The sequence below is a fragment of the Nomascus leucogenys genome, chromosome 1a, assembly GCF_006542625.1.
Source record: "Nomascus leucogenys isolate Asia chromosome 1a, Asia_NLE_v1, whole genome shotgun sequence".
Classification (NCBI taxonomy): Eukaryota; Metazoa; Chordata; class Mammalia; order Primates; family Hylobatidae; genus Nomascus; species Nomascus leucogenys.
The window spans coordinates 103,230,936-103,245,143 of NC_044381.1; the positions used below are offsets into that span (position 1 = coordinate 103,230,936).

At 37.9% G+C, this 14,208-nt stretch overlaps 1 protein-coding gene across 3 annotated transcripts in view; it reads left to right on the forward strand.

Moving 5' to 3' along the window:
* The window catches only part of TOGARAM1 (TOG array regulator of axonemal microtubules 1), a 112,248-nt gene that overhangs the window by 58,300 nt on the left and 39,740 nt on the right, over positions 1-14,208 (forward strand). For 2 of the 3 annotated variants that reach the window (XM_012504421.2, XM_030813851.1), the window contains exons 8-11: positions 831-920; positions 2,342-2,517; positions 3,215-3,368; positions 7,596-7,749. In XM_012504421.2, coding sequence (XP_012359875.2) covers positions 831-920; positions 2,342-2,517; positions 3,215-3,368; positions 7,596-7,749 — 574 coding nt within the window. The remainder of the gene's footprint in view (positions 1-830; positions 921-2,341; positions 2,518-3,214; positions 3,369-7,595; positions 7,750-14,208) is intronic. The other variant, XM_030813850.1, reaches the window with a different exon arrangement.

Consider the following 14,208-nt stretch of genomic DNA (forward strand, 5'->3'; position numbering starts at 1 on the left):
GATACATTCATTTAACATATATTTATGGAATGCCTGGTATGTGCCAAACACTATATTAGGCTCTGGGAAAGAATAATCATCAAAACTAGACACAGATCCTATCCCCATGGAACTTACAGTCTAGTAGGATTGTAAATAAAGAATCAGAAACTAAGATAAAAGTTAACCTAGAAAAGTACAGATTACTGTGACATTGACCTGGTCTGTTTTCTGATGTCAGAGGATTTCCTTTTTGATGACCCTTTTGTTGCCTGATTAACATGCTGTGATAAGTCGCTTGTATGCCTCTCACGCTTCACCCTGACATGTAAACTCCTTAAGGAAAGGAAGGGGCCGGGTTTGGTGGCTCACGCCTGTAATACCAGCACTTTGGGAGGCCAAGGTGGGCGGATCATGAGGTCAGGAGTTCAAGACCAGCCTGACCAAAATGGTGAAACCCCGTCTCTACTAAAAATACAAAAATTAGCTGAGCGTGGTGGTGCGTACCTGTAATCCCAGCTACTCAGGAGGCTGAAGCAGGAGAATCTCTTGAACCCAGGAGGTGGAGGTAGCAGTGAGCCAAGATCACACCACTGAACTCCAGCCTGGGCGACAGAGTCAGACTCCATCTCAGAAAAAAAAAAAAAGGAAAGGAAGGTTTAAGTGCCTAGTCCATTCTAGTATTGCAGTTACAAACATTTATAATGACTTAACATGTGTGAATAAATTGTAAATTCTTTGTATGAAATAAATTTTTAGTTTTACAAGACCGTGTTACAATATCCTAAGATACTACATAATAAGCAAATATTTTTAAGTATTTGTTTTGTTTTTTTTTTGGGGATTTACAGGGTCATCATCAAATCCACAGCAAATTTCCAGTTTTGACTTCACAACCACAAAGACTTTATCAGAAGACTCAGTAGTAGTTGTTGGAAAAGGTATTTCAAAGTTATTTTGCTTCTTAATTATATGTATTCATCATATAGAAGCAAAGCCTATCAATAAGGAATAGTAAAGAATGTGATTCAAGTGTTGAGTGGAACTTCTTTTTAAAAATGTATTACATTATCTTCATTAAAATAATTAGAAGTGAATACTTACCTTCACATTTCTATCTTCTAATGAAACTATAGTAAATTGATTTCATTAATTTTCAGAGAGATGTATTATGTGACAGCTGCAGTTTAGGTACTTCTAAGACAGTTTTAGGATAGCTTACTTAGTTTTAGCATAGTTTAAATTCAAATAGCCCTTATTTATCAGCTTAATAATCAATATAAGTTAATTATCTCCCATACAAGATCTAGACAAGTGAAAATTAAACTCCTGTTATATATTTTAAGGGGGCTAAGGGACCTTGAACAAAATTATTGCAAGTATCCTTTAAAGCTATTTTCTATTTTAATTGAAAACTAGAATGTGGTAATATACATTGAGGGTATGCATCTTATTTTTGTTCAATATAATGAAATAGAATAAAAGTTTTGAAAAATTTGTCCTAACTTCTTTGCTTGATAGTCTCATTAGGTTATTTTAAAACCCTCCTCAGATTGGCTACAGCTTACTCTTGTAAACTTATTTTCTGTTATTCCTTTATTTGCCCATCCAAGCTCATTTATTCGCTCCACATAAATGCTTTAGAAACGTTCAACTCTGCATGTAAACATCCCCATCTCATAGATTTCCCCCTCTCCTTCTTTACTTTATACAGATCCTTCCTGTCTTCAAATCCCAGCTCAAATCCTTGCTCCTTGAAACCATCTTAAACACCCAGCTCTGCCAGGCGCAGTGGCTCACTCCTGTAATCCCATACTTTGGGAGGCCCAGGCGGACAGATCACTTGAACTCAAGAGTTCAAGACCAGCCTGGACAACATGGCAAAACCCCATCTCTACCAAAAAAAAAAAAAAAAATACAAAAAATTAGGCAGGCCTGTTGCTGTGCGTTTGTAGTCCTAGCTACTCAGGAGGCTGAGGTGGGAAAATTGCTTCAGCTTGGGAGGTGGAGGTTGCAATGAGCCGAGATTGTGCCATTGCACTCCAGCCTGGGTGACAGAGAGAGACTATCTCAAAACAAGCAAACAAACAAACAAAAAACAGCTCACAGCAACCTTTTCTTTATGTGTGCTTACGACTTATAATATGCAGCTCTCACTTATTATAATGAACTGCCTTCTGCCACCTCTTATATTAATGCCCTATTAGGGTATTTGTTTTTATGTTTTATAATTATTAAGCATGTTTTTCTTACTAACTGTGTTGTTTGATTCCTGAAGGCAAGAGCCTTGCCTTAAACTTTGTTATTTAGAGTACCATCACATAATTAGTTAATGACTATTTTGGTGGTTGGTTGATTTCAGGCGTATTTGGAAGTTTAAGTTCAGCACCAGCAACCTGCAGCCAATCAGTGATATCTTCTGTGGAAAATGGGGATACATTTTCAATTAAACAAAGTATTGAACCACCATCAGGGATTTATGGAAGATCAGTCCAGCAAAATATTTCATCATATCTTGATGTTGAGAATGAAAAAGATGTAAGGTTATTTGCTAATTATTAGAATAAATTTAAGCTTACAGTATGTCATTGTTTTGTGTATATCAGATGTGGGGTGGTGAAAGTATTTCAATTAAAATTTAAAAAATCTTAGTACAGTTGAAATTTTGAGCCTTGGCAATGTGGCAAAGTCCTGTCTCTAGGAAAAATAGAAAAATTAGCCTGGAAAAATACAAAAATTAGCCAGAGAAAGTAGAGAGCCTATTTTCTCTAAGAAAAATACAAAAATGTAGCTACAGCCATGCGTGCCTTTGGGCCCAGCTACTTGGGAGGCTGAGGTAGGAGGATCACTTGAGCTCGGACGGTCGGACTTGAGCTGCAGTAAGCCATGATTGCGCCACTGTACTCCAGCCTGGGCAATACAGTGAAACTGTCTCAAAGAAAAAAAAGAAATTTTGATTCTTAATCATTTAAATAATAGATTATTCGTCCTTCCCACTTAATAAAGGCATTCTTATCCTGGGGATAAAGTATGTAATATACTTTGTATTTTCCGTGTACTTCATATTTTACATGTACTATATATAAATATATATGTATACATATATTCTGTTTTCTAGGATACACTTAAGTAGTGACAGACTAATATCCTTAGACACAAATTAGTTATCTGAGACGAAGATATTTTAAATATCAAACTCCCTGAATATTTTCAGATTTTCAACTTTTTCATGCAGGCTAAAGTTTCTATCTCTAAATCTACTTATAACAAGATGAGACAAAAGAGAAAAGAAGAGAAAGAACTGTTTCACAATAAAGATTGTGAAAAGAAGGAAAAGAATTCCTGGGAACGAATGAGACATACAGGAACTGAGAAAATGGCATCTGAAAGTAAGTGGAATTTAAGTTTTGGTATTTTTTTTTCTAGTAATAGCCTAAAGCTGGTGAAATGAGGTTTCACTGAGGGTAATATACGACGAAGAATGAAGTATCTTATATAACACCGAAATTTGCAAGTTCTGCCTTTAATTAGCTTTGTGAGCTGGAAGCAGGCCTCAGTTTTCTGCCCCTGTGAATATCTTAATTATCTCAAAGGTCCAGATTATCTCAAGGATCTCTTCTATACTCCCTGGAAATACTCCTGTTTTGCTGAGGAGTGATATCCCATTTTATAGCAGATAACTGAGATGGTGAAACTGGTTTATATTACATCATGATCCAAAAAGGCCATTGCATTTGTCATTTATTCAGTCTATCCTTGAGTACCTACTATGTTTTGTGCTTGGTCAAGAGTAGGCTCTATGTTTCCTGGTGTTGTTTTTTAAAATATTGAATACAGCCAGGTGCGGTGGCTCAAGCCTGTAATCCCAGCACTTTGGGAGGCCGAGGCGGGCAGATCACGAGGTCAGGAGATCGAGACCATCCTGGCTAACACAGTGAAACCCCGTCTCTACTAAAAATACAAAAAATTAGCCGGGTGTGTTGGCAGGTGCCTGTAGTCCCAGCTACTCGGGAGGCTGAGGCAGGAGAATGGCGTGAACCCGGGAGGCGGAGCTTGCAGTGAGCCGAGATCGCGCCACTGCACTCCAGCCTGGGGCACAGAGCAAGACTCCGTCTCAAAAAAAATAAATAAATAAATAAAATAAAATATTCAATACATGTTAGGTATAGTAGCAACCAGGAAAAATCAGAGGTTGAAATGAAAAATAATGTGAACTATAATAAACATTAAGTATTATTGCTTAATTACTGTTTTGTTAAATATTAAGAAATAAACTGAAATATAATAAACACTATTAAATTTATGTTGTATCTGAAGTCTAGATAGCAACAAAATACTCAAGAAGGTTACAAAAAATACTCTAAATTTAATAGATAATATACTTCTCTTGAAGGTAAAAATAAAAAAGATTTAACCTAAATTAATGTCTGAGGTTTTTCCCAGCTTTTATTTCCCTTATAATGCAACAAGTGGAGAAAACTGTATTTTCAAAGCTAATCACTGTTGAGAGTATGCCTGATGAGAGGTGTTAGCCTGTACAATTGTGGATGAAGATGTCCCTAAAACCCATTAAATGTAGATGTTTGTGAAATTTAAGCCTCTTAGCATTCTCAGAGAATTCACTATTTGTTATTGTCATAAAATTCAGGGAGAGAAAAACCCACGAAATTTCCTGCCTAACTTAGCCATTGTGAAGAGTAGAAATAGAAGTACAAATATTACAAATAGTAATAAATCATACATTTGTGGGCATTAATTCTTGAGGGATCAACTAATACTGTGATTTTTGCCTACAATGTAGGCTTTAAAGATTAGGTTTCTGAGAAGTATAAGGAGAGTACGGCTTTGAAGTCCCCCTTATATTATTTGAAAATAAGAATATGCTTACACAATTATTATGTTGATCAGCTCAAAGTATAGTTGTCTAGCTCTGTTTAGGGTTATGAACATACTAGCAGAAATAATTTTTAATAGCTAAATTCTAATTAGATATGTCTCCAGTTAAGAAACTTTTTATCAGTTAGATCACTGCTACTCAAAGTCTGTTTCATAGACTGTGTGAACTGTTTATTACTCATCTATGATAACATACATACAGACAATATTTAGCTTCTAGAAACTGTTTTAGCAATTTGACAGTGCCATAACACTTTTATTGTACTTTATAAAAATATCAGTCTGCAACATAGGGGCAGTTTTTTGTTGTTGTTTTTTGTTGGGTTTTTTTTTTTTGAGATGGAGTCTTGCTCTGTCGCCCAGGCTGGAGTGCAGCAGTGTGATCTTGGCTCACTGCAACCTCCACCTCTTGGGTTCAAGTGATTCTTCTGCCTCAGCTTCCCGAGTAGCTGGGACTACAGGTGTGCACCACCATGCCAGGCTAATTTTTGTATTTTTAGTAGAGACGGGGTTTCACCATGTTGGACAGGCTGGTCTCGAACTCCTGACCTCGTGATCTGCTCACCTCGGCCTCCCAGAATGCTGGGATTACAGGTGTGAGCCACCATGCCCAGCCAACAGTGGAATTAAAAAAAAAAAAAAAACATCATTTGAGCATTACTACTTTCAATTGATATTCTATATACCTCCTTTTTCAAAATAACATTCTTTAGGTGAAAGCAAAATAAAGGTAGGTGATAGTACTTCATATTGTTATAATCTCAAGGTTGAAAATTTGGTGCTTTTCTGTATCTCTTTCTAATGAGTTACTGTTTCATGAGCGTGGGAATGGATTAGATATATTAAGGGAATACTTAAAACTTCCACATCGGTTTCTTCATCTGTAATGTACTGCTAATAATTACCACATAGGGTTGTTGAATGAATTAAATTAGATAGTATAAATGACAGACTTAGCACAATACCAGGGAAGATAATAAATGATAATAGTGCTATTTTTTTATTTGCTGTTCTTTCAGGATTGGGATATTCCAAAGCTGGAGGATTTTATGTATACATGTTAGTCTTAGATATGAAGCCTAATGAGGGTCCATCTGAACCATCAAAAAAAAAAGTGAAAGGGGTCTATTATATTCTTTAATTGGTATATCATCTTCCTCACATAACAAAAACTGGTACTGATTTATCACTGTAGTAATTTAAGGCATCATATTTTACCTTTTTACATTTTTTGTTAGATATGTGATGAATTTTTTGGAAGCAGAGATTCTGTCTTATGTCTCTTTATATAAGATCATAGGTAATGGTGGCCGTAGATCTAAGTCCTGCCTCTCCCACTCATTAGCAATGGAACCTTAATTAAATTTCTTGGTGTCTGTAAAACACAATTATTTTCGCAGCTGCAAAATAAAGATAGTTAGAATGCCTACCTCAGCTTTATTGAGATAATTAAATGCAGTAAAGTTTGCAAAGCATTTATCCCAAGGTCTGGTGTATAGTATTTAATAAATGCTAGCTAATATCATTAACACCTTGTTGCCTTTGGATTTTAAATGACCAACTCTGAATATGTAATTAGTATGCAACGTCAAGTGAAATTTCTTATATTTGTGATTTCAGGTAACATTTTCTCACAGATAACATGGTTAATAAATAATTTTTGATGATAGTTTCTAGTGACTAATATTTCCTTTCTAAAAATATCTCTTAATATGAAAAAATATTAAGTAAATCTTTACCTACTTATAAAAACCCATTCTATTTGACCCTTTTCTTTTTAATATCTCCACTGCATATGTCTCGCATTATACAGTGCTCTCAAGGATATTATCCTGAGCACTCAAAGAGGATGATTTATTTTCTCAACTTATAGTACAGTGCCTTACATCTGGAAAATGCTTGGTCAATGTCTTATTATAGAAGAAACATCATTCTTATTACTACACATGGTCTTAGAATTTGTAATAGGCCACTAATTCTATATCAATAGAGAAAATCAACTAGAATTCTACATACAGGTGCCATGAGCCTTCATCTTCACTTCTCAGTTATAAGACAGGTATATATCCACATTTTTACAAAATGGGATCGTACTGCTTCTTTTGCTTTTAGCCGTTAAAATAAAGCTAGACTTTGTTACGACTCATGACTGAAAAATTCCTTGTATTTTTATTAAATATAACTTGTTAATAATTTTGCATATAGAAAGTAAAGTTTTCAATAGTTTTGCATATAAAAAGTAAAGTTTTCAATAGTTTTGGTTTCTGGGTACTGTAATTTTCCTCAAGACTAAACTAATAGTACTAACTTTCCATAATAAATATTCCTCACAACTGTAGTCAGAATAATGTTTGTATCCTTTGTATGAAGTACTCTTGGCCAGGCACGGTGGCTCACGCTTGTAATCCCAGCACTTTGGGAGGCTGAGGCGGATGGATTGCTTGAGGTCAGGAGTTCAAAACCAGCTTGACCAATATGGTAAAACCGTGTCTCTACTATAAATACAAAAATTAGTCGGGCGTTGTGGCGCGCACCTATAGTCCCAGCTACTTGCGAGGTTGAGGCAGGAGAATTGCTTGAACCAGGAAGTGGAGGTTGCAGTGAGCTGAGATCGTACTACTGCACCCTAGCCTGGGAAACAGAGCAAGAGTCCGTCTCAAAAAGATAAAAATGTTTAAAAAAAGATTCTCTCATAGTTTATTTAATATATTTTGTTTTAGGTGAAACATCTACTGGAGCCATTTCACAGTATAAAGAAAGGATGCCTTCTGTCACTCATAGTCCAGAAATAATGGATCTATCAGAACTACGGCCATTCTCTAAACCAGAAATAGCACTGACAGAAGCCCTGAGGCTTTTGGCTGATGAGGATTGGTAAGTTCACCATCCTTAACTTAAAACTAAGCAGAGTTCAAAAGCTTTCTGTAAATATTTAATTAAAAATCTTGAAACACATTTTCTATTAAAATAATCTTAGAAACGATTATTTAGTTCTTAGGCATCAGAGTCTTTTCAGCTTATTAATGTAGCTGAACTCTGGCCCTAATAGTACTTTATTACCAGTTGTATTATAACTTACATGCCATAAACATATAATTTAGCTTTATAATAGATTATGTAAACCCTTTGATAATGGGATGCAAATTTCACCATTTCTCAAAGTATTTCTCTGTGAAATATAATTATTAATAGTCCTGGAAATACTTACCTGCTCTTATTTTAGTGATAGCAGCCACCCACCCAGCCCAGCCAATAACTCAAGGGAGACAAAAGACAGTGGCAATGTGCATCTCACGTGTTTCAGTGGGAGTGTCCACTTACTGCCTTTGTCCCATTTCCTCCCTTGTTCCTTCACTATCTCTCATTGTACCCATCTTATACCTCTTCATCAGTTTTGCCTCTGTTCTAGAGCATATTCATCAACTTTAAAATATGCCATAATGTCTCTTATTTTTTAAAAACCTCCAGGCTGGGCGCAGTGGCTCACACCTGTAATCCCAGCACTTTGGGAGGCTGAGGTGGGCAGATCACAAGGTCAGGAGTTCAAGACTAGCCTGGCCAACATAGTGAAACCCCATCTCTACTAAAAATACAAAAAAAATTAGCCAGGCGTGGTGGCGGGCGCCTGCAGTCCCAGCTACTTGGGAGACTGAGGCAGGAGAATTGTTTGAACCCGGGAGGTGGAGGTTGCAGTGAGCCGAGATTGGGCAACTGCACTCCAGCCTGGGCAACAGAGTGAAACTCTGTCTCAAAAAAAAAAAAAAAAAAAAAATAGAAGTTCTGCAGAATTTAATCCAGTGGCATTCTCTTTCTACATTCATTTTGTAGCTCAAGGGCAGTCTTTCTGGCAATCTTTTTCTGTAAATATCCAGGTAATAGGTGTTTTAGACTTTGCAGGGTATATGCCTCTGTTGCAAATACTGAACTCGTTGTGCAAAAGCAGCCTTAAAACAGTATCTAAACAAATGGGCATAGCTGTGTTTCTATAAAACTTTACTTATAAAACATTATATGAAAACTTTACTCATTAAAAAAATCTGATGGACCCACATTTGGCCCATGAGCCATAGTTTGCCAATCCCTTCTTAAATTATTTCATTCAGTCTCACAGCTTTAAATTCCATCTAAACTCTGATTTTTCAAAAATGTATATCTGTATCCCTGGTATCATTTTGAGCTCTAGACTCAAAAAGAAGTAATCCAACAGCCCAACTTGGCCCTTTTACTTAGATGCCAGGAGACATCTTAAATTTAACATATCCAGAAAAGAAATCCTGAACTTCTTCCTGCCAACATGGATTAAGAGGACTGTATTTGCCCTCATAACGTGAAAGATCTAAGAAAATTACACAAAATATATGAAACAATAGTTTTCAAGGGCCGGGCACAGTGGCTCACACCTGTAATCTCAGCACTTTGGGAGGGCAGATGACTTGAGGTCATGAGTTCGAGACCAGCCTGGCCAACGTGGTAAAACCTTGTCTGTACTAAAAAATGCAAAAAATCAGCTGGTGCATGGTGGCGCACGTCTGTAGTACCAGCCACTTGGGAGGCTGAGGCACAAGAATCGCTTGAACCTGGGAGGCAGAGGTTGCAGTGAACCGAGATCATGTCACTGCACTCCAACCTGGGTGACGGAGTGAGACTCCATCTCAAAAACAAAGAAACAACAACAAAAAAAAAACAATAGTTTTCAAGATACTGTTCACCAGCCTATGGAAATATGTTGATCTCTGAGAGACAGGAAACAAACCAGGTGAGCCCTACAGTTACCCAGCTTGCTTTCCGGAGAGAGTTTCCGGTTGCAGCTAAAGGAAGGGAAAACAGGCAGATAGCATCAGAGATGGACATGGTACTGAGTTTGAGGAGGCCATGGTGACTAGACTTTGCAGGACAGAATGCCAGATAGAGCTCCACAGAGAGCTCCAGAGATCGTAAGAGGATTTTACTCAAATGTTTAGCAGACAGCTGGTCGGGGCATGCATGTAAATACATTTCCTGAGGCCAGAACAAGAATCACTCAAAAAAGTTACAAGGAACAATGTCAGGAGCATATACAATGTTAATAATACTTCCTGTTCCCACCAGCAGACTGGAAAAGTTCATAATTCACAGGGCATTGGGTAGAATACTCAGAGTTTTGCTTCATAGTGTAGTAAAATAAACCATAGACTGAATGTTAGTTTGGTTCCCAACTAATGAAGTTTAAAAGCAAGGCCTAAGAGGATCAAACATTTGATCCTTATTTGAAATACATTTTCAAATAACTATATCCCAGAACAAAGCTGAAGAATATTTATAGGAATACAAAAATAGCTAAGGTGAAATTACCAGGCATGCAGAGAAGCAGGAAAATATAACCAATAGTGAGAAGAGAAAAAACCAACAAGTGAAACCAATGCAAAAATGACACAGGTGATAGAATTAGTAGACAAAGACATTGCAACTGTAACTACTGCATGCATTAAAGAGGCTGGAGGAAAGGTTGAGCAAGTAAAGAGATATAATATATATAAGAAACCCAAAACTAATGTCTACAGATGAAAGCTATAATGTCTAAGATAGGAAATACACTGGATGAGATTAATAGGTTAGACATTCCAGAAGAATAGATTAGTGAAGTTGAAGACGTAACCATTGTAACTATTCAAAATGAAACAATAAAGCCTGGCCAATAAGGCAAAATCCTGTGTCTACCAAAAATGCAAAAATTAGCTGGGTCTGGTGATGCACACCTGTAGTCCCAGCTACTGGGGCGACTAGGGCAGGAGAATCGCTTAAACCCAGAAGGCGGAGGTTGCAGTGAGCTGAGATCATACCACTGCACCCCAGCCTGGGCAACCGGGTGAGACTCTGTCTCAAGTAAAAAAAAAAAATCAAAATGAAACAATGAGAGAAACAAGACTGAAAAAAAAGTCCAAAAAATCTGTCATTTGTGGGACAACTTCAAGTTATGTGTAATTGGAGTTACCAGACAGAGAAGGAGACAGAAAAGAATATTTGCAGAAAAAAATGGACAAAATTTGTTCAAATTGGATGAAAACTATAAATCCAAAGATGTAAGAAGTTCAATAAACACCAAACACAAGAAACATGAAAAGAAATATTTCAAAGGAGGTATAATCAAAAGGCCTAAAATTAGGGATGGAGAAAATCTTAAAAATAGCTAGGGGCAAGACACAAAGATCAGACTACTCATCAAATACACTGCAAACCAAAAAAACAGTTCAGTGAGATCTTTAGAGTACTGAAAGGAAAAACAAACTGTCAATCTAGAATTCTATATCCAATGAAAATATCTTTCAAAAATAAAAGTAGTGGGCCGGGCATGGTGGCTCACACTTGTAATCCCAGCACTTTATGAGGCCGAGCCAGGAGGATTGCTTGAGCCCAGAAGTTCAAGACCAGGCTTTGCAATATAGCAAGACCTCATCTCTAGAAAAAAAATAAATAAATAAGAAAAAAATTTAAAATCTGGATGCAGTGATGTGTTTCTGTAGTCCCAGGCATTCAGGAGGCTGAGGCAGAAGGATCACCTGAATCCAGGGGTTCGAGGCTGCAGTGAGCTGTGATTGTGCCACTACACTCCAGCCTGAGCAACAGAGCAAGACCTTGTCTCTTAAAAAAAAAAAAAGGTTTGAAAGAAGCAAAATGTCTGACATTTTGATACAAAGGCCCAAAGGGAAGACATGGGAGTATTGCTTTACCAAGGCAGCAAAGGAGATAAAATGTAACTATAAAAATAATTATAAACAAAAGATGGGACAAATAGGAAACAAACAGCAAGATGATGGACTTAAACCTAATCATCTAATCACATTAAATCTAGATGAACTAAACACTCTAGTGAGATTAGATTAAAAAGCAAGACCCAACTATATGCTACCTATAAGAAATTCCGTTTAAATATATAGGTATAAATAAGTTAAAAGTAGAGATGCAAAAAGATGTATACCATGCTAACACTAATCAAAAGATAGATTACATGGCTATATTAATATCAAAGTATATTTCAAAGCAAAGAATATTAATGAGAGTATTTATTTTATATTGTTATGTAACAAATTGCCACAAACTCAATGGATTCAAATTGATTAACTCTCAGTTTTCTGGGTCAAGAGATCAGATATAAGTTAACTCAACTCTTTGCTCAAAATACCACTAGGCTGAAATCAAAGTATCAGCCAGGGATGTGATCTCATCTTTCAATTTTCTTAGAAGCTCATTGTTTGGAAGAATTGTCTTCTTTGTAGATGTGCAGCTGTGGTTTTCATTTTTGTATTAGTCCGTTTTCATGCTGCTGATAAAGACATATCCAAGAGGAAAAGAAAAAGAGGTTTAATTGGATTTAACAGTTCACATGACTGGGGAGGCCTGAGAATCATGGCGGGAGGCAAAAGGCACTTCTTACATGATGGCAGCAAGAGAAAATGAAAAAAAGCAGAAACCCCTTATAGACCCATCAGATCTCGTGAGACTTATTCACTATCATGAGAATAGCACGGGAAAGACCGGCCCTATGATTCAGTTACCTCCCTGTGGTTCCCTCCTGAATCCTGGGACATAGCCAAACCCTATCAATTATCTTGCTAGCTGTCAGCCAGGGACGCTCTCATCTTCTAGAGGTCAACCTTGTGTCCTTATGATGTGCCACACACACAGACATAGATCCTCTCAACATGTAGCTTACTTCTTCAAAGCCAGGAGGAGAATCTCTGCTGCTGCTGCTTATCTCTTTTAGGGGAGGTAAAGCCTCCCCAGGATAATCTCCCTTTTGATTAACTTGAAGTCAACTGATTAGGGACCATAATTAAATCTGAAAATCTCTTTGGCCATCACACTTAATATGATCACAGGGTGTGATATCCCAACACATTCACATATCAATCACAGGAAGTGATATCGCAACACATTCATGGAGAGAGTGTAATACAGGCTGTGTAAATCAGGGGTAGGAATTATGGATGCCATCTTAGGATTCTGTCTACCACATCTAGAATAAAGAGGGTCATTTTATAGTTATAAAGGAGTTAATTCATCCAGAGGACATGGCAGTCCTGATGTTTATTTACCATATAATATTGCTTGAAAATACGTTAAGCAAAAACTAATAGAACTGCAAGGAGAAATAAATCTCTAATTATAATTGGAACTTCAATAATCCTCTCTCATTAATTAATAGAACAAGTTGAAGGAAAATCAGTACAGATGGCCAGGTGCGGTGGCTCATGCCTGTAAAATACAAAAAAAAAAAAGAGCCGGGCATGCCTGTAGTCCCAGCTACTGGGGAGGCTGAGATGGGAGAATCGCTTGAACCTGGGAGTCAGAGGTTATAGTGAGCTGAGATCAGGCCACTGCACCCCAGCCTGGATGACAGAGTGAGACTCCATCTCAAAAAAAAAAGAAAAAAGAAAAAAGTAAAGATGTAGAAGATTTGGACAACACTTCTTTGTGTGTATTTTTATTAGAGATGGGGTTTTTCTATGTTACTTAGGCTGGTCTCAAATATCTGAGCTCAAGCAATCCGTCCACCTCAGCCTTCCAAAGTGTTGGGATTATAGGCTTAGGTCACTGCACCTGGCCTGAACAACAGTATTGAGTAATTTTGTCATGGGATCCTTAAGGTGTTACTTTGCCAGCCAGAAACCTCTGTGGCCAGTGCCGCCTTTGGCCAAGTTTTGCTCAGGCCCACTTGGGCTCATTCCGCCCACTTGGCCTCCCAGGCTGTGCTTGGCTTTTGCTACCAGCCTAGATCCCATGCCTACAAAGGGTGAGCCAGGCACAGAGCAGCAAGGGGTGCATGAGCATGGGGTCTGGCCACTGCACACAGCCAGGCATATGCTGGCTGTGGCAGGATAGGCAACTCCATGCACTGGCACAGCTGCTGGCTCCCTGCTACAGCTGGACCAGATGTACCACAAGCAGCTTCCACTGCGGGCACCAGGGAATGTAGTGGCACCTAGAAGCTTGGAGATGCCAGCAACTGCAGAACCCCAAAGAGAGTATCACAGCCCTTGCTTGGGAAGCTCCTAAATCTGGGTTCCCAAATCTGGGTTCCCCATAGGGCCACAGCTCTTTTCTCCTTCTTTCTTCTCACCTTCTCGTTGCCCACAATGTCATGAGCAGTGGCAATGTGATTGGGGTTGGGGGAGGTTTCATCCATGTTTGTGTTACAGATGTTTCAGTCCCGAATTCTTGTCCTGAATCCAAGAAGAATTAGGTATGTGGACAACTGGAGCATACCTCCAGTTGTGGAGCAAGGTGAAGAGATGCTTTATTGAGCAACAGTATACCTCAGAAGACCTGAAGTGGGTAGCTCCTTTCTGCAGGCAA